Here is a 24,933-nt window from a genome sequence, read left to right on the forward strand (position 1 = left end):
CCCCCCAGCAGGAAGGAGGCGCATCCCGGGCAGGGCGCACCGGGCGGGCAGCGGCACCTCCGCCGGGCTCCACCCCGAGCACGGGGGGGGAACCCGCAGGCAGGTGCACCTCGGCGAGGGTGTCCCTGAGGCCGCCCTCAGTCCCGGGAGGCTGCTCCCCATCCCACCCCATCCATCAGCACCGGGCGCGCCCATCCCCGCCCCCGCGCACCCAGCCCGGGTTGCCGCCGCCGCTCCCCGCTGCGCACGCCCGTTGCGCTGCGCCGTGCCGAGCCGAGCCGTGCCGAGCCGTGCAGAGCCGAGCCGAGCCGTGCCGGGCCAGCCCTGTGCATTGTGGTCCGCCGGCGGGGGGCGAAGATGGCCGAGAAGCAGAAGCACGACGGGCGGGTGAAGATCGGCCACTACGTGCTGGGCGACACGCTGGGGGTCGGCACCTTCGGCAAAGTCAAGAGCTGAGTACCGAGGGGAGGGGATGGAGGGAGGGGAGGGGGCTTGGCAGGACGAGGGGGGGGGTCTCCGTGTCGTCCCGTATCGCCTCCCCCCCACCCCACACCCTCCCCGGGCATCGCCCCCTCTCCGCGCTGCATCCCGGGGGCGGGCGGAGGCTGGCGCCGCGCCGGGTGGGCGCAGGGGATGGGGCGGCCCCTGCAAATTGGGGGTGTGGGGGGGGCAAGGGGCGAGGGGGCGCCGAGCTGGCCTTTTGGTAGCAGCGGTCACGGCCCCCACCCCGTGCCCCCAGCGGCTGCGGTGCCCCCAGCAAAACTTTGAACCGGCAGCGGGAGACCGGGGATGCGGGAGGCTGGGCGGCAGGGCCGGCGTTGCCGAGCCCCGCGTGGAAAACGGGCTGTGGGCTGCCTGTCCTGCTCGCTTCGAGCCGGGGGGGTGCGAGGAAGAGGGAGAGAGAGGGGGTCTTTTTGTCGCCCCCCCCCTGCCTCCCCGTGTGAGCAGCCCCGCGGCCAGGCAGGGCTGGGGCTCGGGAGGGGGTCCCCTGGGATTCACCCCGGAGAGGGAGACTCAAGGGAGGCATCGGCTTTGCTTTACCTGACACCAAGATGTCTCTTTTTTTCCCCTGCCAAATCTGCCATGACACGCACGTTTTGTCACTGAGTCGTGATATTAAAACAATAAATAAACTAAAAAAGCTTTATGAAATTTGTTATCGAAGGGAAATGAAGAGCTGTGATTCCAGACTGCTGGTGCGGAGCATCTGCCCTGCTGGGCTGTCCCCTGCCCTGCCATGGGAGGCTGCCGCAGTGCCCAGAGGCTGCTCAGTTCAGAGATGTGCCCGCGCTCGGTGGCCGGAGTATTAAAATAAACCAAAACTGACAGCAAGGGAGAGAAAACACCTCGACCGCTGGAGCTAAATCCACCTGTGACCATTAATCAGGCCCCTAAAAATATATTGCTGCGTTTAATCCCAAACCACAAATTTAGCGACTAAAGAATTATCAGAATAAATACTTCCAACAGTAAGGACTGCTTAAATCGCTCCTGTATGCCAGCGGACCTCAAAAAGTGCTCCAAAGGCAATTTTTTTTTCTTGCAGACCAAATTAAGCCTGCCAACAAAGCCTGTTTTCCTTAGCTACCTTTCAGGAGTAGCTAGCACCAGCACCCCCTGCGCGTACATCTCCCCGCTTTGGTTAAGAACAGTTTCAAAGGCACATTTAAAATAACATTAAAGCAATTTCCAAACTCAAAGCCCTGTATGAGTAAGTAGTACCCTCTACACTTGTATATTTTCCTAGAGTATTTTGCCTGTGATGGCAGTTGGTGTTTGCAGGTGAAATTTGGATCTCAGATTGGAAACCGAGACAAAGAAACTGCATCTCCTGTTTGTGCAGAATTGCAGCGTTTTAATCTAATGGGCTTTAGAAAAGACCATATTCACCATGTTTAGCAGAAAACATGGGAGAAGCAAAGAGATTTTTTTCCTGGTTGCTTCAAGCTTTGTGTCTGTTGTGTGTAATAATTACTTCTGCACTCAGCAGGCTGGGGCAATCCATGCCGCGTTTCTTATTGCTGATGTGTTTTCTTCAACCTGCCTTGCACAAGACTTTATGAGAGGAATTTTTTTCCTGCCTTACTCTCCATGGTTAAGAAATCATAAATTGCTATTTCAATCGTTACGGTTTTAAGGAAGCAGAAGCCTTGCTGTGGAAGGACGGGGGGAGGATTTAGTGGTGATGGGATGCTAACAGAGCTTGAATTTGTGGCTGGAGCTGAGGAGTCACTTCCAGCTATCAGAAACCAGAGGTATGACAGCAGAAGTCACTGCTGCCCTGTTGGGATGTTTGTTCTGCCTCAACGCTACCTGTGTCATTGATGAAAGCTAAAAGAAATGGTTACTTTCAAGCCCCTTCAGTTCCTTAATCTCCGTTACAGGAAGACCACGCAAGGCACGAGGTGAGGGGAGCAGATAGGTTGACAGATGAGAGCAGGGTCTTGGTGCTAATGCTGAAATCCCAGCTGGAAGTGTTGATGGGAATACAGCACTTGTTACAGGGGAGGAAGGCGGTGGGTGTGAGTGTGGATGGACAGCAGGCCTTGGAGGAAGGCTCGGAGCTGCCACTGGTGCCACAGGGTTTTGCCAAATCCAGGGAGAGCTGGTGACAGTTATTCCCCCTGTCCTCTAGGCCCAAGACGGGATGAATTTGCAGAAAATAGAGCTGAGGTGGCTATATTGCAGATCTGGAGCTTAGGGAAGCAGTGCAGGAAGGGGTGGCAGCGGGAAGGAGCAGCAGGAGGAATTGCTGCAGTGTTTCTTCTTGTGGTGTCACGCTCAGCGTCCCGGGTGGCCTCTTGGTGGTTTGTTACCCGCGCTTCTTGGCCACCAAAGTGATCAATTCGTGGTCCCTCAGGGACTTGCAGATCTTGGGTTATGTTTACGTCTGTTCAGAGGGCTTGAGGCAGGGTCAGGTCCCGTTTTCCATTGCTGCTGAAGGACAAACCTTGTGCTGGAGCATGATCAACTAGAAGAGCCTGAACAGATGAAGGAAAGGGAGAGGAAGGGCGACAGAACATATGAGCAAGTGGCGCTGGGACAGGAGTAATACGTCATGGCTAAATATATGCTTTGGATTGATATCGTTTGTAACTTCAGGCTAAGATAACGGCCAGCACAGCTGATAGGGAAGGAGTCTTCTCTCCCTTCCCTAAACTTTTACAGTCCTTGCGAAGTGTTTGCAAAACACGTAAGTGCTCGTGCTGTCTGAGCTGCATCAAACACACACCCAGAGGTGGGCTTCGTGGGTACCTGCTGTAAAAAGCCACGCTGTCAAGGGACCTCAGTGATTGTTTATCTTACAGTGAGCTGAGACACTATTCATCCTCATCTTTTTCTCATGTAAAAATAACAAATTGAAAAGGGTCTTCTGACAGAAACTCATTCTATTATCTTCTTGTTCTAGTAGCATCTGATACTGAAGTGTTCTTGTCCCCAGGCAGTCCCATGTGCAAGCAGATGCCATAGTGGCTGAGGACACTCGCACCACATCTGGTTTGGTGCCAGTTTTCGGAGTTTAGGGCCTCTGTTCAGTATGCAGTGCTGCTCCTCATCTCAAGGTCAAATCTGTCTCCTCTACCTGCCCTGAAGGAGCCCTGGTCGCTGATTTTAAGCTGCGGGGGAGCTTACCAGACGAGATGTGCACCAATCCTTCTCCTAATACTGCTGCTCAGCCCTCCCTCCTCCCCGTGGGCTTTTAATCCAGGGAGGGAGGGAGAAGGAAGAAGAAGGCTCCCTCAGCATCACCATCCCAGGGACCAGGAGAGGACAAACCCATTAGCACAGAGATGGCTTTCAGCCCTGCCGAGCCCGTGGGACCTGCTGGTGTTCCCCGTGCCAGGGCTGCACCCGGTGTGTGCTGGGTTGGAAACTTAGTGAGCAGAGGGGAAAATTGTCCCTAGGGCCACGTGTGGAAATTCCCATGTCCGCAGGCTGCAGCAGGAGAGACCCAAAAGGCTTAAAAGACACCCACCACATAGCAAATTATATTCTCTCTTTGTCTGTCTCAAGACGTTCGAGTAGGCTTAACAAGCCACTGGGGACCGAAACAATAATATCTCTGTATCTAATGCTTACTGTAAGCAAAAGATGGATTACAAAATAGACTGTTTATTTTTATTTATTGATGTCTTTGAACTAGAAAACCTTTGCAGAGTTGCGTGTTGTTTGTCATGGGTGGAAAGAAGATGAACTATTCGGCAGTAGTTTAAAAACAATAATTATTCATTCCAGGCATGGCCTTTTTTTTTTTTTTTTTTTTCCCGAAGCATATACTGCGGAAAGGCCAGACAGACTTGTCTTGAACAAAGGATGGCAGAGATCTGGGTCTTCTTCCTAGTTCTGCCATAAGCCACTTTGCTTTGCTGTTCCCTGGTTTCCCAAGTACTGTCTTAGTGCACTACAGTTCTTGAATGGGGCCAAATGAAGCAAGGGCAGCTTTCAAAAAAGGTTTATTGAGCTCCCAGCCACAGAGGTAGGGAAGGAGAGTGCAGAGGTATCGCAGCACAAGGGTCAACCAAGTCAAATATCTTGAAGACAACTGCTGCAGTTGTTGCTCCCCCTCTGTTCTGCCTTCCCCAGCCTCCTCGGTGCAGCGTGTGCTGTGCATAAGCAATGACAACCTGGGCAAGGAGAGGTCAGTGCCTTTTGCAGGCCTACTGTTGGCCAAAGCACAGCAAGTTGGGGAGGATTTTTTGCAGTGAATGAAGAGGCTGTGCCCTGGCCAGTAAACCTGGAGCAGGCTTTTGCACCCCTTGCACACGGGCTGCTTTGCACAGTTTTGCTCCAGCAAAGGCTCCCTGCGGCGGGGCAAGTCCAGCACTGCCCTGCTCTCCCATCCCCGAGGATCACCAGGGAAAATGCCTCCTTCGACTATTTTTGGTGCTCTCCTTGTACCACACGGGAGGAATTACCTCCCTACTTCAGCCCTCAGCTAATCCCTAAATTGCATCCAAACTGCAAAGCTTAGTTTATTTTCATTTCATCAGGTAGTTTAAGTATTACGAGGAATAAAATGGACATGCAAAGTGGTGCTTTAATTTTCAAGGGCAGTAAAGTGTTTTATTTTTAGGATGCTCTTATTGAGGAAAGAATCTCCAGCAGGTCTTATCTCGTGGCTAATAATAGTGACCTCGTGTGCCCCGTGCAGTGCCAGTGCTGCCATCCGGTCCTTCTCAGGCCGCCTGCTTATGCAGTTTGCTTCTGATCAGCTCATTAAAGGCTCCAAAATTACAGACTCTAATAATGTAATACCAGCGTTCACTCATAATTATTAACTCCTTGTGCTCTATGTTGTTATTGAAGGGGTAGCATTCATAATTAGAGAGAACAGATATGTACCGTAAGCAGGTTTTGCCTACAGTCTTTAGAAAGCCATCTGTACGCCACCTCTTTGAGTATCACACCTTGAGATACTATGAAAGGAGTAGCTTGTGGCCAGAGAACCCTTTTGGATATAAACACCTGACTGACAGTTTTCAAGCAGTATCAGTAGTTTGTCCCATTAACTTGACTATAAATTTTGCTTCCTACAACACAGAGCATTTTTTCTTTTTAAGAATAGTCTATTTGTTGATAGCAAATGGATTAAATTCTGAATTCATTTTACATTACAGATAAATTAGTGCAATTCCACCAGTAACAGTGGTGCTACTCTAGATTATGGTCACTGTTTGTCTTGATGTGTGCAGGAGATAAGCATCAATATACGTGCACCATGCGGATATTATAAAAACACATATTAAAGTTTGTATCTTTTCTACAAGCAGAATTTGCTGGAGCTCTTACTCTCCAGCATGGTGTTCCTGCTGCTTGTCATCAAAACAAGAAGCACACTTAAGGAAGTATAAATAGAAATTCATTTTAGTAATGCAAATCCCACAGTCCTGTTTTGGGCAGGGAAAAATCTCTGTATCTTTTTTCTTAAAGAAGCGTGATGTTCTAGTTTTAAGATTTGGTTTATCAGGGATTTACTCAACCCATGTGTGACAGTGGAGATTCTCTGCTGCCATTTAAATATATCTGTTTCTGATCACTGTAACCTTTTCATGCTATAAATCCTTGCAAATTAGCTTTGGGTATGAACACCTCCAGTAACTCCCTTTGCAGATAAGTCCCCTCTTTTCTTCCTTCACTTCAATGGGAAAATAATAAAGTGAAGAGACACAAAACGACTTTTAAGCACTCAGTTATTCTTTATCCAAATTGTCTTTTTGAATAGGTCTATTGGGATTTGCCTTGTACAAATGTGCCAAATCTAGTTTTAAAGTCATTTATATATTGTGGCACTGATTTCTGACGTTTTAGTTAAGGCATTTTATGAAACATTGCATCGTTTTGCTTCCTTTAAACCTGCCACTTTCCTGGGTGTTTGATTCCAACTTTTCTCTCTGAAAGATGTCTAAGAAACTTAAAGAGTACCTATAGGAAAGATGAGGAAAATAAAGTCCTAATATAGAGACTACATGCAGAACACCCCAAGTTCTGTTGTTTTTTCCCTTCAAGAGTTGCTTTTTGCTTAGAAATTGTGTATCTCAGTAGCTTAAGTTGCTTATGTGAACCTTGCTTCTCTGTTTAGTGACTTTGCAATGCTCTTTTTCTATTTAGTTGGCGAACACCAGCTGACGGGGCACAAAGTGGCAGTGAAAATACTAAACAGACAGAAAATACGCAGCCTGGATGTGGTTGGGAAGATCAAACGAGAAATTCAAAACCTGAAACTCTTCCGGCACCCTCATATTATCAAACTGTAAGTACATTTTCTGCCACATGTTCACCTTACTGCGCCATCTGCAACGTCTTCACATGGCGACTTGGTTTCAAGAGAAGTCTTATAGTTGTAGAGAATGTTAGGTGCGTGGTCAAGTTTTTGCATTTTAGAGCCAAATGCTGGTTTTTGAGAGTCCTCCTGCTGATTTGCCTGGGGACAAAATCAACACATTGAGAAACGATGGAAAATGTGTCTACCATTGGGAGTTTGGGCCGTTATACCAGCCATCAGACTTGTCCCTGCACCAATTTTGGCGTAGCTAAAGCTGCACAAAACGTCCTCTTTTCCTTGCACATGCCATTACAAAGCTGCATGGAGAGGATCTGTGCTTTCCTGTGTTGGGATGCTATTAGAAATTTCTGTGATTTTTCCCTTTTTTGGGTTGGTATCTCAGGACTTGAAGCTACTGAGAATCATGCCTGAGGAATTACAGCACAGCCAGGCCCTTAGAGTGAAGCTTTGGCCTGAATTCAATAGGATTTATGTTTTAATGGCCTGATTATCCAGAGCTTAAAGGAACATTTTTATTTATTTATTATTTTACATAAGTTTTCAACATTGCCACTCTGATGAACCTGAATTTAAGTTGTAAATCAGCACCTGCACTCCAGCCTCTGGGATTCCTTCTCAATCCCCAGTTTGTGCAGCCAGTCCACATTAATGAGGCACTCGATAATATCTTTGGCATTTCTATAAAAGAAAGCTGTTGAATGGTAACTGCGAGGATAAGTTGACATTTAGGTCAGCCTTAAAACTGGCATGAGATATAGCAAATACCTGGGTCTTAGATGCAAGGGAAAACAAATTCTCCCTACAGTTAAATAACTAACCATGCAGCAACTGTTGACTTTAGAGTAACTTCACAGTTCCGTGGATTTATTGGAGAACACATTGGTATTATTTTACAAAAAAGCCAGCAAGAGTCCTCAGCTGTGCATGCAGTATCCTGCAAGTCCTGCTCGCACATTTATCAAACAAACTTTTAAAGCCTAGAAATTAAAACCAGTTTAAAAACATTGGTGTCCTACGGTAAATACTGCAATCCTGAAATGCAATGATAAAGAAAAGAGGTGAGGAGGAGACTACAGTACATAAACCTCCTCTTTCAATCCCTTGTGATGTCCCATCACTTTACATATAAATGGAAGAAATATTAGTGCTACTAATAACTTAGATGTCTGGGTGCAAAGCACTTCAGAAAAACTAAGTTGATCCTATTGATCTTTATGGAACTAACACCTGTTCACTTGCTGATCTCTGAAAATAATTTGAAATCTATTTACCAACTGTAAAAAAAAAAAGGGGGGGGGGGGGGGGCGGGGGGGGCAAATAACGTGTCTGAAACAGGGCACCTCGGCTGGTGCTGCTATGAATTACTACAGCTGCATTGGCCACAGCTCATCGCCGTCAGGTTCTGCCAGCTGGGAAACTGAAGTGCATTTGTGGCACTCTGGGATCGTTTAGTGGAGGTGGAGAGTAAATTTGCAAGTCAATGGGGATACTCTTTCCCCCCACACACCTATCACTAGAATATAAAGGAGTTTAATGTTTGAAAAATAATGTTAATCTGCAGTGCTCATCTTTGTCTCTATACCTTTCCAAGGGCAGCTCCCTCTAGTGTCTAGACTTCCTTTATTTATCTTCACCATGAGGGAAACCAAATATACCCCATTCCCACCCCCCATTTTAATAAAGCCTTCGTTTCTGAAGATTTTGTTGCAGATCTTAGCCAAAATGGAAATTTGAAAGTCAGGACAGCCCTAAATGCAACAGGATTCTCTGGCAGAGATTTTAGAGGATTATTGAAAAGCTTGAAGGAAGAAGGTAAATCTGTAAAAGAGATTTTTCCATAGCCAAGTGAAAGATTATCCTGACTTGCCCCTTGAAATAAGAGATGGCTTTTCAGAAATGGAAAGCAATTATAAATGCAAGATCCAAGCACTGCTTATTTTAAGAGTTAACGTGACACTAATAATCCGTTAAAAGCCTTTCTATTTCTTATTATTGTTTTTTTTCCCTTGTGTTTTTGAAGGTACCAGGTCATCAGCACACCAACAGACTTCTTCATGGTCATGGAATACGTATCTGGCGGAGAATTATTTGATTACATCTGTAAGCATGGACGCGTAAGTGCCAGTACCGTGTCAGCCCAAACACTTGTGTGGGAAGAGGATGATGTTTAGAAGTAAAACGGCTGCTACAGGGAACATGGTTAAGGTTAAGGCCCAAAATAGAAGCTGCTTCACAGCAATCCCATCTGGAGCGTCTCGTACTCGCCTTGCGCAAAAGTTGCGTGCCATTTTTTGCAACATTCTGTGATGTATTTCGATACGCAAACCAAAATATCCAAGGTAACGTGTTGCTTAGTGAAAATATTTGGAAAACTACCATATTTTTTTTTAATTTTTAGCTATAGATTGCCTTTCAACCCCCCCTGGTTCAGCAGCAGATTTACGTGTGTGCAGGGCATTGGAGGGGAAGAGCACTCGGTGTGGTCTCCATCCCAGTCATTTTCCTCCTCCAGACTCCCCCTTGGCTCCACGTCAGGCTTTTTGAAGACTTTTTAAGAATGTGGCTTATCTGAACAGCGTTTTCAAATGCCAGTATTCCTACTTGGTATAAATCATCTGAGGAATAGGTTGAGTGCACGAAACGTGATATGGTTACAGAGAAAATCACTAGTGGACATCCTTGTAGATAGGGAGCGATCTCAGGACAAAGAGACCAAAATGGACTAAAATGAACATCCAGAATAAGGCTTCAGGTGAAGGATTGGTCCATTATGCATTTCTTCTCTATACTACAATAAGTCAATAAATTTACAATATTTTTTTTTAGGTTATTGCACTGGTAGATGGAGCTAACTAATTTACGTTTTTACATATAGTTCTGATTTCCAGCATGTTTTCCCCACTTGGGTCTTTTCAATGACCAATTTGGATCCTTTCTGAACTCCCACATTCAGAAACTAAATTTTTCATAAAGGGAATATTTAGGAAGTCATCAGCATAAACAGTCAGTCTCCTGATCATTTTATATGTAGATTTTCTGTCTGTAGCATCACTGCAGTGTTCCACCTTCGGCTTCTTTTTTTTTTTTTTTTCCCCATAGCTACCTTCTCCATCTGCCCATGAGGAATTGTTCCCTGTAGCATCCTCTGCAGTGTTTTGATCTCCATATGCTGTACAACAGAGCCTGTCCCCTTGGGAAAGCATGCCATTGCCTGATAGGTGTCACCAGTAGGTTCTCCGTGACAGCTCAGGCAAATTTAGTTTTCCAATTTCATCTCATTACCCCCAGTTCTGGACTATATCACTTGAAAACACGAGCACGTTATTAAATGCCAGTGGGAAATTTGCTTCATTTGCTGCTCCTGGTTCCAGCGTGGTCACAAGCATGTTATAGTTTTGTCTCCGCGCTGTGAAACAGTTTTGGCTCCTTGCTAAGGCAAACCTCCCCTCGCCAGCTCCGCAGCCCTCAGGCCGGTTTCCCCTTGCGTCTGCAGGTTGAAGAGGCAGAGGCTCGACGCCTTTTCCAGCAGATTCTCTCCGCAGTGGATTACTGTCACCGACACATGGTTGTCCACCGAGACCTGAAACCGGAGAACGTGTTGCTGGACGCGCACATGAATGCGAAGATAGCCGATTTTGGTATGTGACCCCAACAGCATTCCAGAAATGCAGCCAGCTACAAGCCGCTTGCTGGAGCGTGTCTGCGTAGCACGCCTTACAAAACCCAGAGTCTGTTTTCATAACCACTAGCAGTTTCTCTACCTGAAAAGCCCACAGTTATAAACACTGGCCTCTTAGCAAAAGCAGGGATTACTTATTGTAGGCTGCTTCTGTGCTTGCATTAATAATGGAGAAGCAAGGTCATTTGCAAATCTTCACTATGTTTTATTATAATCACCTAATATAAAGATTTAGCTAATTTATGTTTAAGACAGACTCGGTGCAGTTAATTTCAGGGTGAGGTGGCTGCATATGTTTATTTTCATGCATGTTCTCCTTAGTATAGCCACGTGCTCTTGGCCTCACTTCATTTTCCAAACGAACAGTAACAGGAGTCTTTAAGTGGCATTACTGTTTGAAATCCAACGTAAAAGCTGGGTTACCAGCTCAGTCCCATTCAGTCTTTTCTAGCAGTGATAAATCCTTTTAAAGATTTACAAATTTCACAACCCCACACGATTCCCATATAAACAACACACTCTGGAGTGAATTCTGTCTCTCTTCCTCTGCTAAAGAAGGCTCTGAGCTTTGCAACTCCGAGAAGCAAAGCTAGCTTGGAGTCAATATTCCTTGTATGGGTGCGAAAAGAAAATATTAAGGATTATCAAAGCAGCTCAGGGGTTTCTGCCTAAATGATGTCAAATTTCCCCCTCCACTTGCTATATCTCTCCTCCTCTGTTGAGTCCTCTCTATCTGGACTTTCACACCAAATGTCAATATGTAGCGAACATCTTGTTTTTAGGATTGTCCAACATGATGTCAGATGGTGAATTTCTTCGCACCAGCTGTGGTTCCCCAAATTACGCAGCCCCTGAAGTCATCTCTGGAAGGTAGGACATGCCACTGCTAATCAGAGCACATGTGAGTACGTGGTCTTTAAATTTGCTCTTGGGATTGGAAACAGTTCTGTACATCTAGTAAAAGCAGCTGAATGGTTCCTGTCCATGTTTTATGTTTGGGTGAATCTACTGGCAAAATATTAAGGTTTTCTTGGTTATTTCATTTCTCAATGGCTGTAATAGCAAAACATGTTTTGCTAAAGTTGTTTACTCTGGAGGAATTATTAATAGCAGATGTTTACTGTTTATATTGCTAATTAAAGAGGATGAAAATTGCTCTTTGAATGCAAATACTGAGGTTTCAGTTGGAAAGGCTCTTTCAGGCCACCCCCTTCTCTCCTGCCCACCTATAATATAAAACGCAACATTAATGAGGAAAATCATTCACTAAGAGAGCAATCAGTATGTTCTTTAGTTACTTCCCTACACTGCTAAGCTCTTGTATTGAAAATCCTTGGCTTCTGGTTCCTTAAGCTAGGCTTTTTTTTTTTTCAGTAGGTTCAGCTGTCGTAGCTTTGTTTTGAATTGATGAATTGAACTGACAAAACTCCAGTGCAGTGGCATATCTAAGCTGCATCCTGCCAGTGTGCAGCACCTGCATGCACATGGCATTTAAGCTCACGCTGCAAGGCTGAGTTCAGTCTTGCCACATTGATACAGACGTTTTAACTCCTGTGTTTTTTTCTGTCAAGAATCTAAGCTACATAGATTTCCCTTGCTATTTCTGTAACAGCATAGTACAAATTATAAACACAGATTTTCAAATTTACAGCCCTCTGCGTGGTCTTTCAGGCTGCCTATCTCCTTTGTATCTGCCCTATACGTTTTAATCATCCTTTGCATGAGCATTAGTTTTCATAATCCAGTATATTTATACCTATAACTTTTAAATCTAGCATTTTGTTTAAAGTTGTGATTATGACTATTTTATGCCTGTTTACACAGGCGAATGTGTTGGCAGAGTATCCTAGGAACTAGACTAGTATCCAAAAAGCCTGTTGTGACTACAGCTATATATATGAAAGCAAGTAAATCCTCATTGTCAAGAGGGGCACAATGCCAGAAACTCTGCTGTGATTCCAAAAAATATTAACATTATTATCTCTTTGTCCTTTTCAATAAAGGCCAGAAACACATTTCTTTTCAGTTCATGTAAGAGAGAAGGCACCTGGCAGATTAACAAAAAGTATTTAGTTCCTACAGGTCCTGGTATGCAGAGTGTAATCGTTCCAAGGATAGAGGCAATACTGCTTATTAACAAGCAAATTAAGGAAAAAAAGCAAAATCAAACCCGCCTGTGGCATTTTTTCACTGACCACAGTGTTTCCTGCAGCCGTCCTGCATCAGGACCGCTTGGAGCATCAGTGTGGGTGGCTCCTGTGACTTATACCTTTGATTTATGTGCTAAGCTGCCCTTTTCTCAAAGCTGTAACGGCATACGAGAGCTGTGTTTGTGGGGGAGAGGAATGATCTGCTGTTTCTGCCAAGGGGTAAACATGCTGCTGGGGGTGGGTATGGCAGGCTGGAGGAGGTGAGCTGCTTCCAGGACTCTGCTGCCTTGGCAGGTCCAGGATGTGAGACCTTGGATTTCAGCGTAACTGAAGGATGCTTCATTTGGGCTTAAAAATCCAACCACTGTTCAAACAATGCGGCTACCAGCCAAACAATCCAGCCTCCTATCTACTGAAAGCTGGCACGCAGTGGCAGGACCAGGGGGTGGCTAACTGACAGGGCATTTTGAAAATGCAGACTTAACTTTGCTGCTGGTCTCAGTGGGGAAAGTCTCACACTTGAAAGCAAAGATGGTATTTTGGTGCTCTGCTAGCATTCAGAGAATGACAGCGTGCACAGCCGGTGCTTTTTGTATACCAGGTGTGTCTGCAGCAGAGCTTTTCAAGAGCGGCAAGTGCAGGATGATTAGGTTTCATGAACAGACCTCTGTCTTTCCATTTCCACCTCTGCATTTTGATTTTTCAGCCCCGGGGTAGCACTGCCTTCCAAAGTCTCTAAGAAAGCATCAGTTGTAGCAAAAAGCAACAAACAAATTGACCAGGAGAGCAGGAGCAAAACCCATATATTTGGGGTGTCATGACGTGGTGATGCCAGGGAGCACATTAGCAGCTTGTCGGAAGCAGGAACTCTTGCATGCCAGCACACAAACTTCAACTGAAAATAAACACTCAAGAGATACAGTATCTGCTGCCACTTAATCTGCCTCGCTGAATGAATAGAAATTGCTGGCTGAGTTGCCCAGCCCTGGGGGCAAAGGAACAAGCAGCCTGGCAGAGCTCCTGGAAATGGGGGTTTTGGCTTTTCCATAGGTCTGGTGGAGACACTCACATACCTGCTCCTTACGCCACGGAGGAGCGTGGTCAGCCAGCACCAGCTCTGCAGGTCATTTCCTATCACCCTTGTGTGGTTTTGGGCTTAGGCAGGTTTTTAAGGCAGCTGGGCCCAGGGAAGGAGAGCGGAGCGGGAGGTGGGCAGAGCGGTGACCCCTTTCTCCTGCCCTTGTCTTCATGCAGGCTGTACGCCGGTCCAGAGGTGGACATCTGGAGCTGTGGCGTTATCCTCTACGCCCTTCTCTGTGGCACGCTGCCCTTCGACGACGAGCATGTCCCCACGCTCTTCAAGAAGATCCGGGGAGGCGTGTTTTACATCCCCGAGTACCTCAACCGCTCTGTCGCCACGCTGCTCATGCACATGCTGCAGGTTGACCCCCTCAAGCGAGCAACCATCAAGGACATCAGGTCAGCCCAGAGCGTGCTTTACAGGAGTAGTCAGTTAATCCAGCTGGGTTTTGTCCTGAGGGATTTAATTTAGGAACCCTCCTACAATGTTCTATGCTGAAGGAGAGGTGGGTGATGATGAACCTGGGGTGGTGACTTCATTTCTCAGTGGCTTCACCAGTGCATGTGAAAAAAGGGCAATAGGTAACTTCCTGCAATTTTATTTATATATATATATATATATATAAATAAAATTTATGTGTATACATTTCCATATATATAATGCCATATTATTGCATTATAAAAATAGCCTCAAAAATTTCTTAAAAGTCCTTTGGAAAATGAGCTCTATCACACAATAATCCTAAGAACTTAATATTCACCAACCATTTTTCAGTATTTAAGAACACATCCCTCCGAACACCAGTTCAGAATAAAAGGGTAGTCAATGTATTTAGTGTCCATTCAGTAAAAAATGAAGAGGAACGCAAGAATTACTAAATTAATCTTAAAATATCAGATATAGATTAAAATGTGAGCAAGTGGTTTATCTTTAAACGCAACATCCTTTTCTTGTGTAGTCAATGAGTGCACTGCTCATGAGCCTTTGCCGGAATGCATCACTGTGGGTATTCAAAGTAAAGGGAACAAGTGGGCTCTTAAGCAGATATTTGAGCCTTCAGATATCATTAAAAGTTCATGACTGCAAATAGGACTTTGAGTAATTTTTAAAAGTTTTGTAAAACTGGAGCCCGATATGTACATTTTATGAAGTTTATGGTAGCCGTTACATGTAGCTGGTGTGATAAGCGTATATATAAATGTTACAGACACTTTCAAGACTTCCAATTTTTTTTTTATATTTTTGCAGTTGATGGCCTTAATTTAACCATTCAAGTAAAATCTAGATTATAAATGCCTTTTTTATCTCTTGTGTCCTTAAGACTGGAAGATTTAATTATATCATAGAACTGCAGCGCACATGGTACGATTACAGTTGGTACGTGGCACCAAAGCTCTCTGTGGCTTTTACCCACTTAATTATCATTGACTTCATTGTAAATCCATGGGAATTGGGGGCCTGGGTAACTTTGAGGCTCAGCATCTCTATCAGATCCATGGGGATGAAAAAGCATGAGCATCTTGTAAGTGCTGAGGTCTTGGTGCAGAGACAGGTGAGCAAGCAGCTGTGCGTCCACAGTGTTGCAGTGCTGGGAGAACCATGCAGGACCAGGTCCAGCTCCCCTTTCTGTGTCTGAAGATTAGTCCTAGCTTGACCAAGCAATCTTTGTGGGGTGCATGCAGCCACCCAATTTCTCATCCCACCCCCATGCCAGAGAGCTCATTTTCTCCATCTCCTCTCCAGTGCAAAAAATAGCCAGTTCCTCACCAAAGTGGCATCAGTGGTTACCCAGAGCTGACAGTGGCACCTCTCTGCCTTTCCCCAGGGAACACGAATGGTTTAAGGAAGAGCTGCCCAGTTACCTCTTCCCAGAGGACCCTTCCTATGACGCCACCGTCATCGACGACGACGCGGTTCGGGAGGTCTGCGAGAAGTTCGAATGCACCGAGTCAGAGGTGATGAACAGCCTGTACAGCGGTGACCCGCAGGACCAGCTGGCAGTTGCCTACCACCTCGTCATCGACAACCGGCGGATCATGAACCAGGCCAGCGAGTTTTACCTCGCCTCCAGTCCCCCCACCGGCTCCTTCATGGACGACAACACCATGCACATCCCTCCTGGCGTGAAGCCGCACCCCGAGCGGATGCCGCCTTTGGTAGCGGACAGCCCCAAGGCACGGTGCCCTTTGGATGCACTCAACACCACAAAGCCCAAACCCCTGACTGTCAAAAAAGCCAAGTGGCATCTGGGGATCCGCAGCCAGAGCAAGCCCTACGACATTATGGCCGAGGTGTACCGTGCTATGAAACAGCTGGATTTTGAGTGGAAGGTATGAAATATGCTGTAGGGAAGTTTTCAAGGGTTATTTTCGTACAATCTGAGTTGATCAGTGATGTTAGTTAAAATCATGGTCGCAGCCTCACCTGTTTCCAAACAAATACCCACACCTTGTGATCATCCTTGCTAGTGCTTATTTATACCAACACACTGTGTGAAGATGCTGGCTGTGGCTCAGTATCCGTGCCATTTATTTATGGCATGAAATAAGCGTTTTCTCCCTGAATGCCCTAAGCCTCTGGCTGGAAAGATAATTCTGCCTTGTTTAGCTGTGGGGATAAGAGGAGCTGGTTACATTTCTAATTTTAGTGGCTAATTCCTTGCGAGGTCATCTCGAGTGCTCCCAAGAAAAGCAACTCCCATTATTTCTGCTTGGGTCATTGCAGCCACATGTCCTGAAATAGCACGATACGTGTTCCCTTATTCCTTCTTACGTGGTGATTTCGCAGTGATGGGCAGCTAAGCTCCACCACACTCCTCTCTCACTCCCCTCTCTTCAAAAGAACAGGGAGATAAAATACGATTTAAAAAGCTCATGGGTAGAAGTAAGGACAAGGAGAGCACTCACCAATTACTGTCACAAGAAAAAAAGAGACTCAGTGTACAGAGATTAATGTAATTTGTTGCGTTTTATTAACAGACTAGAGCAGTTGGAACTAAAAATGAACTGAAAACACCTTCTCCCCATCCACCCTCTTCTATCTTCTCCCCCTGAGCGGCGTAGGCGAATGGGGAATGATGGGGGCTGCGGTCAGTCCCTGACACTTCGTTTCCACCGTTCCTTCGTGGTCACTCCCTGCCCCTGCTCCACGTGGGGTCCCTCCCACAGGATGCTGCCCTTCCTGAACTGATCCTACAGGGGCTGCCTACAGGCAGCAGCTCTTCAAGAACTGAAACAACATGGCTTCGTACCACAAGGTCCATCCGTCAGGAGCAAACTGCTCCAGCACGGGTCCCCCATGGGTGGCAGCTCCCCCCAGACCCCCTGCTCCTGCGTGGGCTCCTCTCCACGGGCTGCAGCTCCGGCCCGGGGCCTGCTCCTGCGGGGGCTCTCCATGGGCCGCAGCCTCCTCCAGGCCACATCCACCTGCTCCATCGGGGGCTCCTCCATGGGCTGCAGCATGGAGATCTGCTCCGTGTGGGACCATGCAGCCCCCCCCGCTACCAAAACCTTGCCATGTAAACCTACTGCATCATAAAAGAGGCCCAGAAGAGAGGCTGGGGTGTTTTGGGGGCAGAAGCCATGCTGAAGCTGTTTGTATCATTGATGTGGTGGCATTTTCCTTGACAGAGCCGGAACGGTGACCAGATGTATTTCCAGACAGCTTCCATGGTTTAGGGCTGAGCTTCTTGAAGCCTGATTTAAACCCAGTTGACATTTTAGTTGATAATATTTGCTTCAGATATTTCTGCAGAGGTACGCAGCATTTGATCACAATCTTTTTCACATTCAGATGAGTAAACCCATGAGTGAGTTCTCACTATTACTACTGGGCCCAACTTCCTAAAACCCGTTGCAGTCGTGGGTGTGAGCTCTTCTGGCCTTTTGCTGCAGCCTTCTGCAAGCATCAGGACCAGGACAGGAGAATTTCTGAGTAGGTCTTCATCACCAGAGTCAATACTCTTCTCATTCCAGGTCCAGAGGGTTTTGCAGGTTGAATGTCACACTTCAGCACTTGGAAAATGCCCAGCTTCTGTGCCCATACAGCTTTGTTCCTTCAAGCATGCCGGCACACCTTCCTTCTTCTCGCTCAGTAGCAAGCATCTGCCTGCGGGAAATGCTGCTTGCGTTTGGTAGCTGCATCCCAGCTGGGTCCCAGGCTTTCACCAAAGCCTCGTATCTCCTCCTTATTTTGATAATATTGTTATGTATTTAAAGCTACGTAGCGCCCAGAAGCCTGATTTCATGGCACCAGTGAGGAGATGGACTGTCTCCAGATGCACATGCCTACAAGAGCTAGACATTTGTTAGCTGCGTGGTTTTGCGGAGAGCTAACAAACCTAATGTATTTCTGGTGTAGCTTTGCGGAGCAACTCAGCCAAACGCCTTTATGGAGGCAGTGGAGCTTTTTTCGTACAAGGAGGTTTCACAATAGTCCTTTCCACCCTAAGAATAACTTCAGCTGTGGCTCTTAGTCAAAATAGCTCTCCCATCCATGCAATCGCTTCATAAATATAGCACAGAGAAAAGATCTCATTGCAAATGAGATGCAGCAGATTGTAGGGTGGGAAGTGTCAAGAGAAAACGCATAGCACGGCTCAAGACTGATTCACGAACACTGAGTTTAGCCGTCCTGCTGGGAGAGGTTACTGTTCCCCACCATCCAGCCTGCTCAGCTTTCCCAGGCACAGTCCTCGTGTGCGGGTGTGCGAGTGGCCTTGTGGCTCATTTGGCCATTGCTGCTGTTGAGGGAGCAACAATGTCAGCTTGGTGCCTGGCAGACAGGCTGCAAAGGCTTCGTCTGCCAGCAGGGCTGGTGAATCAGAGCCCCAAGAAGCATTTTTAAAAACAGCTTCTAAGAGGGAATATGATATGACGCCATTTGCTTAATGTTTTTTTAAAATAATCTTTTCAGAAGCTGTTGTGTTGGTTTCATTTCCCTCAAAAGGTGTCTTGCTAGTGTTTAGGAAAAAAATAAGGATTCTTCTTGCTCCCTTGAACGGTATTCCTTAAAGCCAGTTGCCCATTGCAGGTGGTGAACTCCTACCATCTCAGAGTGCGCAGAAAGAACCCAGTGACAGGCAACTATGTGAAAATGAGTCTGCAGCTGTACCAGGTGGACAACCGCAGCTATCTCCTGGACTTCAAAAGCATTGATGGTAAGTGGGAAATGGTGCAATGCGAGGTGTAAAACATACAAAATGGCAGGTTTGGTGGTTTGGAAGAAAAATAATCATTCTTTCCATTCCCCAATGCTTTTGTAGCACACAGTGCTGTTTCTAAGTCAGTTAGAATTGTAATCATAAAATATCTAAAGTTGGAAGGGACCCACAAGGATCATTGAGTCCAACTCCTAAAGCCCTTCAGATCCATTTGTCTCCACTACTATTACTAGTTCCTTAGCAAACACGTTAGGGGTCCCAAACTAATGCTGTGTTTTATTTTTTCTTGCCTTTTTTTTTTCTTCTTTTTTTTTTTTGCCTTCAAGACGAGGTGATGGAGCAGAGGTCTGGCTCATCCACTCCGCAGCGCTCGTGCTCTGCCGCAGGCTTGCACCGGCCGAGACTGAGCATTGATGCCGCAGCAGCCACCGAGTGCCAGTCGCTGATGGGGTCCCTGAGCGGCTCCTTTGTGGGCAGCATCGCCTCGGTGCCCCCGCGCCTGGGCAGCCACACCATGGACTTCTTTGAGATGTGCGCCAGCCTGATCATGGCCCTGGCTCGCTGAGCCAGGCACCAGTCCCCCAGCACATGGTATCGCACTGTGAGGATCGGGTCCGACGTGGCCGTTCCTTCTTTCTTCTTCCTTTGTCCTCCTCACCGCTCCATAGCCTGTGACACAGAACCAACTCCTTTTTTAAAAGCTCCAAAATGTACTCCTTTGTACTCTCAAAGGATCCAGTCCCCTCTAACAAGGCATTGAGGAAATCAGGAATAACTTAATTTCACTAGTTAGACCAGGGTGAAATGTATACAATGAGCTTTTTTTTCCTAGTGAACCAAATGGGAAACGTGGGCATGGCTTTGAAGTAGCAAACCTATCACTGACTTTTTGGTAGATACCTCCCTCCTGGTTGATCCTGAATTCACAGAGCCGTGGCCAAGCATCTCTTTCTACAACATACACAGCGTGCAGCGAGGTTCATGTTGTACCCCCTGTGCTGCCCAGAGCAGGGGGAGGATGGGGCTGAGCCTCTGGCAATGCTTTCCTCCTAAAACCAGCAGCTGCTGAAGTGCTCCTGCACTGCTGCGGTGTGCCATCCCACCCTCTGTTCTTTTTCCCCTACTAAAGAAGGGTGAGGGGTAGGATGTGCAAAGCTCCCATTGCAGATATGGGGCAAGATGCTGCCGAGCCCCCCCAAATCCAGTGCTCTACCCACAATGTTCTCATGGAGGGGGAGCTTCCCTGCACAGTTGAGAGCCAGCAGCATGGCCCTGGCACATTTACCTTTCACCTTTCCTGTAGGAAGCTTTTGGCCATCGTCACCGCCCCAAAACCTCTGCCAAAGCCGCCTGCCTTCGCCCGCCGGAGGATCTGAGAACAAAGAGCTCTGCTGTCCTGATGCTGAAGGGGCTGGGACCTCGCCGCTCCGTGGAGAAGGCAGGGATATCTTGAACGTTTCACTGTTCCTTTACTATCTGAAGGATAGGATTTTATACTTTAAGACAAACCGCGGGGATTTTTAAGGTTAAAATTCTTGTTATTTGAGGGTAAACTCTAGTGCATGTGTGACGACTTGTTTGTTTAAAAGAGTTACTACTTCTCATCGCGTAGGCTTAATCTCATGGACAACGTTGGCATCTGCTTGGCTTTGCTATGGTATTTAATTCCATTTACTTGATTGCGAAGGAACATAATAGGCTAATCAGTCAAGGAACAAATGCTTTATGAAAACTTTGCCAAAAAATCCTGGGTGGTTTTTTTTCATACTTTTTTTGGTTTTGTTTTAAGAAACAAAACAAAGGAGAACCAATGTTACTGGTCCCAGGAATGTGGTCATTTGACGTTTTAAAAAAAAAATCCATTTTTTTTGATAGCCTCTTATGACCGTAGATGGTTTTTGCTAGGAATTGTTTCTTTTGTACAGTTGCACTTTAATTTATACTTTCTGAAAGTTTCTATGAGAAGCAAGGAAGAGAAAGACACGTTAAGCCTTTTGTACTGATCATTTTAGGTAATGAAGACAAATACGGGATATTTTTGCCATCTACTGGCAGTTAAGTGGACATTTTCAACTTGAAGTCCCTTTTTTTAACAAACACAAAATTGCCTTACTTTTGTTACAGATTACACTTTGATTCTCACTAGTGTGAATTTCCAGCTCCGTTTTTTCCAGAAGCCGCACAAAGTAGAAAGCTGCCAAAAACCCATCCGTTTTGCTGTTAAGTTCTCGTATGCAGAATCCAACGCAGCAGTGTTTGGATTACAAACCGGACAGCAGAACAATTTTGTTTTTAAAAGAAACACTGGAAATATTTGTAGTACTCCTAGGTTTTGTAATAAGCTTTTATTATATTATCCTTATGAAATAAATACTCTGGGGTGAGGGATGGCTTTGACAGCCTGCCTGGTGGCTGTCAGGTGACGCACGTCTCCTGTGCTCTGGTATAAGAAAGAACAGAGAATCCAGAATCCTGCATACAAAAAAAAAGCCCTAGAGCCAAATCTGGCCAGCATCTTGCTCCTTAGGAGCTTTTGGATCAGCGCTGAGATGCCAGCAAAGGTTGGGCAAACAGACCTGGATGTTTTAGGTGCTGGAGATAAGCTCCTCGGAAAGGAGCAGGAGAGGGTGGCTGAGTGGCTGCAGGTACAGACAGGAATTCCCATCGAGGAAACAATTAGGAATCTCCGTGTCCCTGCTGTGAAGTATATTTGAAATGTAAAAGGCTGTTTAAGTCATCACTCACAATTTAGCATCTTGCCAAGGCACTTGTCCTGGAAACAACTGTGGCCCAGCTGATAATGGGCTCGTGCATTAGATGTAATCTGTAGTTCAGAAGTGTGTAGATGTACTGATGTCTTGCCTTAAAATTACACTTGTCCTCTGGGGTTTCCTACCCTGCAGGACTAGTAGTGTTAAGCAGCAGCACGTTCCCTAAGGAAGAAATAAGTGCTTCCTGGAGGCACGTGGGATTTTTAGGTGGTAGGATAAGACCTTGTGGCACTTTGCATCTTCTCAGACCCATGCAAACATTAACTAAACGTATGGATCTGCAAAACCGGTCCTGCCAAAAAGGCAACAAGAGTGTCTCAGGTTTCCATATGGAGAAAAGCAAAGAGACGAAGCTACTTTCAGCAGAGGCATTGCAGCAAGTAGGTCGGGTGGTAAGCACATAGCGCTCCAGCCCAGAGCTGGTGAAAGGACCTCCTCAGTGAACGGATCGGATTAAACTCTCCATTAAACAGCCTTACCTAAATCCATGCTGCATTTGGAGATGTTCTGAGACATTTCATCATTTTTATTTTTTTTTTTAACTTTCAAATAGGCTGTTTTCTGGTTCCCAGAAGCAAAGAAACTACTGACCTCCAGGTATGCTTTCTGGAGGAAAAGTTTGTTTTACACTGTTACACTGTGGTCCAGTGTTTGAGTTATACTGGTACGTGCATGACCGTTAGGAAAAGCAGGGTAGATGTATTTGAAGTAAACAAACTTGAATTCCTCCAAGTGCAATTCTTCATAAGCCACTGGACAGCTGTGCTTTGCAAGCCACAGATTCACCCGAACATTGCTTCAGCCCAACCGGGAGAGAGACACCATGCAGAGGTCAGTTAGGCTCCAGCATTAACCTCCGGCTCCTCGATGAGTTAATTCAGAAATAGCTTGTAATGTACTAGTTGGCAAATATATATATGTGTATATTATATACGCAGGGGCAGTTTGGTTCTCAGGAGTTGGAGCTAAGCAGGCAAAGGCAGCGGGAGGTTTTTGTTTAATAGGTTAGAAGTGCACATGCAGTGTGTGTGTCCAGTTTAGCTTTCCAGAAGGTGTCTACAAGCACAGGGATGTGGGCGGTGTTGTAAAAAGTGAAGCAACTGGTTCGTATCTGTTGTATATACATTATTTTTTGTGATTATAATGCCAAATCGTATCAGAATAGATGAAGTCTGAACGAAGTAACCGTTCTGTCTACTCCGTTTTGTTTTACTGCTCTTTACCATCAGTCTTTTGTGCACCCATGTAGAAGGAAGAGAGACCCTAGCACAGGACATGAAATCGTGCCTTCAACACACATTAGGACTGCTGGAAACTGCAGCTTTATTTCCCGAGGTGCACAAATCCCGCAGCTCACGCAGAATCGTACCGGTGAGACATGCAGGCCATGTTCCTGAATACTTGAAGTATCATTTGTTGTGCAGGTTTTTTTTGTTTTTTTTTTTTTTTTTTTTGGATTGGTTCAGAGAGGGATGGGGGGAAGAATCTCACATCCGTCCCTTCAGGTGAGCCAAACAAATTCCTGCTCCAGCTTCTGTAGTGTTTTATTTTAAAGTTTTAGGATTCATTTTTGTGTAACTATTTACAGCCACCTTTCTTAAGGTCTTTCTTTGATATGGACTCTCCACTTAGTGCTTTCCTTTGGCTTCCTGAGTCCTTCCCTCATCGATTTCTCTTCATCATTTACTTACAAAAAGGCAACAGCTTCCTATAATTCTGAATTTCCAGTCTGCCTTTTGGGACACAGATTTAAGGTTCATTCGGAGGTTTCTCTCTCCATGCCTGAAAGATGAACTGCTTTTCAGAATTCCCACGTTATTCCTGTTGACCAAACACTGACTTTTGCAGCAGAACTGATGCTGCACATACGTAATGCACTTATCTTTGCTAGTTTTAAACATCAAAATTAGACAGTCAGAACTCTGGATACAAAGCATGTTGTTTAGTGTTACAAAAACAGTCTGTTTCCGACAAAAAGCCTTGAAATTCTTGCTGAAGCTGCCTTAATTTAAAAAGAAAATTATTTGTAAGACTCATCTCTAGGTTTTTTTTCAAGTTTTGAAATAGTTTATTTATCCTCATCTCACAAAGCTGTGAAGTAGATACTGTAGACATGGTAACATTTATTCTTGTTGCTGAAAGCATGTTCATGTGTTCTGTATCATGTTATATTCATGTGTTTTGTACCTCAATGCGTTTGTTTTTTTTCTTTTAGAGTGCAAAGCAAAACTGAATCCCAGGACGACTGTAGTACCCATGGCCCAGCATCTCTGGGCAGACAATCCTGACCTCTGAGATAGGAACCAGACTAGCCCATTGCAAGGTTTTGTTTGGATTATAAAGAATATTTATGATTTTTCTTCTGCTAAGATGCTGAACTTTAAAAAGCTCTGAGTATAAGCATCTCTTCAAACATATCATTAACATGAAGCTCAGAAGAGAATACTAAGTTCTATGACTACTCCATCCTTCTTGACATTTTGTACTTTGTCAACTGATCCGGAAGGTTGTGTTGACTGGTTCATTGAAATTGAGATTTATTTCTGGGTATAGCCTTTGTGGAAGGGCACAGAGCTTGGGTTCAGTTTTGGCCTTTGTACAAGTAACTGTGCATTAGATAATCACAAAGAAGCCTTTTACCTTCTGTTGATGGTGTGGAAAGTGGTTCTCAGTGTACTGCACTGCATGTGATAGCTGTTTCCATGGTTGACATTTGCACTTTAATAAACTCAGAGACAAAAAGAGACAGTAGCAACAACTCCTTGAAACTTACTGGCTGGGTGAAGGGGCAGGGAAGAGTGTTAAAATACCTGAGTGCATAACAAAAACAGCTTCCCCAACCCAGAATGCACACCATGAGCCTGGCCCACCAATTTTTCTCCCATTTTAACATGCATCTAGTGGAGCTGATGGACCTGTGCTGAGTCAGATCTTGACTTCTTACGTAAAAGCACAGAAACAAATACTTTAAAGATATTTTGCAAAAATAAGAAGAGCTTGGAGGAAAAAGTGGGGGATAGTTCACGTATGCCTGTGATACAGAGGGATGTAAATTCAATTAAAGCACAAAGCTGCAGTGGCTGCTCCAGCTTCATCCCTACCTGCAGTCTCCTTTAGTCACAATTTCTGTGATAGAACTGGCTTTAAGACATGCCAGTTCTCCCTCATATTCAGCAGATCAGAAATGTTAGCACAATGATTTCCATATTGAAAAGAAATATGGGTTTGAAATTCACATGCTAATTTTTTCTGAATTTTGATTTGTTCAGGATATACCAGCAAGGCTATTAAAAAAAAAAAAAAAACT

At 45.5% G+C, this 24,933-nt stretch overlaps 1 protein-coding gene across 6 annotated transcripts; it reads left to right on the forward strand.

Moving 5' to 3' along the window:
• Window positions 1-230: 230 nt before the first annotated feature.
• On the forward strand, window positions 231-24,370 carry PRKAA2 (protein kinase AMP-activated catalytic subunit alpha 2). Of its 6 annotated transcripts, XR_010833087.1 has the most exons (11): window positions 231-451; window positions 6,610-6,751; window positions 8,805-8,898; window positions 10,278-10,422; window positions 11,246-11,333; window positions 13,868-14,092; window positions 15,520-16,024; window positions 18,726-18,852; window positions 19,182-20,293; window positions 22,876-22,997; window positions 23,842-24,370. XR_010833087.1 is itself a non-coding variant. In XM_048062094.2 (10 exons), the coding sequence occupies exons 1-9, from the start codon at window positions 358-360 to the stop codon at window positions 19,418-19,420; spliced, it is 1,659 nt and encodes a 552-aa protein (XP_047918051.1). In that variant the 5' UTR covers window positions 231-357; the 3' UTR covers window positions 19,421-19,456; window positions 20,159-24,370. The 6 variants fall into 6 exon arrangements, 3 of the variants coding, with proteins under 3 accessions (XP_047918051.1, XP_047918050.1, XP_047918049.1); XR_007162625.2 differs by having other exon boundaries at window positions 19,182-22,997; XR_010833086.1 differs by having other exon boundaries at window positions 22,876-24,370.
• The last annotated feature ends 563 nt before the right edge of the window (window positions 24,371-24,933 follow it).

The sequence above is a fragment of the Anser cygnoides genome, chromosome 8, assembly GCF_040182565.1.
Source record: "Anser cygnoides isolate HZ-2024a breed goose chromosome 8, Taihu_goose_T2T_genome, whole genome shotgun sequence".
NCBI lineage: Eukaryota > Metazoa > Chordata > Aves > Anseriformes > Anatidae > Anser > Anser cygnoides.

Excerpts from the sequence above, each read along its gene's own strand:
- PRKAA2 (XM_048062092.2), top strand. The coding sequence starts at position 358 with ATGGCCGAGAAGCAGAAGCACGACGGGCGGGTGAAGATCGGCCACTAC. Across the intron at positions 452-6,609 it reads CACCTTCGGCAAAGTCAAGA|TTGGCGAACACCAGCTGACG; the intron begins GCTGAGTACCGA and ends TTTTCTATTTAG. Across the intron at positions 18,853-19,181 it reads GGACTTCAAAAGCATTGATG|ACGAGGTGATGGAGCAGAGG; the intron begins GTAAGTGGGAAA and ends TTTGCCTTCAAG.